Raw genomic sequence first — 1361 nt, 5'->3', positions numbered from 1 at the left:
ATGCTCACATTCAATGACTCAGTCTTCATGCCTTCTGTGTTGACACTAGTTGGGATCCCTGGCCTGGAGTCAGTGCAGTGCTGGATTGGTATTCCATTTTGTGTCATGTACATCATTGCTTTGATTGGGAACTCCCTAATCTTGGTAATAATAAAACATGAAAAGAGCCTCCACATACCCATGTACATTTTCTTGGCCATTTTGGCAGTCACAGACATTGCCCTTAGCACGTGCATTCTCCCCAAAATGTTGGGCATCTTCTGGTTTCATATGCCACAGATTTCCTTTGATGCCTGCTTGCTGCAAATGGAACTCATCCACTCATTCCAGGCAACAGAATCAGGCATCCTCCTGGCCATGGCTCTGGATCGCTATGTGGCTATCTGTAACCCCCTGAGACATGCCACCATCTTTTCTCCACAACTCATGACTTGCCTTGGAGCAGGTGTCCTACTCAGGTCTCTCATTCTTACATTCCCAATGATATTGCTCATCAAATGCCGCCTTAAGTACTACCGAACTACCATTGTCTCCCACTCTTACTGTGAGCACATGGCCATTGTGAAACTGGCAGCTGAAGATATCAGAATCAACAAGGTATGTGGCCTCCTTGTTGCCTTTGCCATCTTAGGGTTTGACATAGTCTGCATTACCTTCTCCTATGTGCGAATCTTCGTCACTGTCTTTCAGCTGCCCCAGAAGGAGGCTCGATTCAAAGCCTTCAACACCTGCATTGCTCACATCTGTGTCTTCCTACAGTTCTACCTCCTGGCCTTCTTCTCTTTCTTCACACACAGGTTTGGAGCTAACATACCCCCCTATGTGCATATCCTCCTGTCAGATCTTTACCTGTTAGTCCCACCTTTTCTCAACCCTGTTGTCTATGGTGTTAAAACTAAACAAATTCGAGACAAGGTCCTGAAGATGCTTATTTCCAAGAAACCTCTGTGAACATTAGTGACTCCCTCAGTTGAAAGTTGTTTGGTTTCTAAATAGCAACTTGAATGAATTAAACTCTATGTCTTCTACAAATAGGAAAGTGCATGAATTTTGGGTCCTCAATATTTAAGGAAGTATAAGTTAAATAAAAACAATCTTGTTTAACTCTGTTTTAGTTTCAAATTATTTAATGTGTTTTTTCCTTCTTGGAACTATAAATATAGTCTTATATGTTCTTTTCTGACACTGTGGAGTCACATTTAAAAATAATTTCAGAATCAGCATTTTCTTCAGGAAAATTTCAGAGCAACTTCTATAAACCCCCATTCTGAATGTCTAACCCAACATATTCCCATAATTTTTGCTATGTTGTACTTATTAGTATTTCCTTCTATTCTATATTTTGACAAATTTTGGAATGG

The 1361-nt window shown here is 40.8% G+C and overlaps 1 protein-coding gene across 1 annotated transcript; it reads left to right on the top strand.

The window, feature by feature from the left end:
* LOC118576752 (olfactory receptor 52A5-like) lies at positions 1-951 on the top strand. The gene has a single exon (XM_036176967.1). The coding sequence runs from the start codon at positions 1-3 to the stop codon at positions 949-951; it is 951 nt and encodes a 316-aa protein (XP_036032860.1).
* Positions 952-1361: the final 410 nt, after the last annotated feature.

This window comes from Onychomys torridus, chromosome 1 (assembly GCF_903995425.1).
Source record: "Onychomys torridus chromosome 1, mOncTor1.1, whole genome shotgun sequence".
Lineage (NCBI taxonomy): Eukaryota > Metazoa > Chordata > Mammalia > Rodentia > Cricetidae > Onychomys > Onychomys torridus.
The sequence above is the reverse complement of the archived record's forward strand: the minus strand, read 5'-3'. Positions and strand labels throughout refer to the sequence as shown.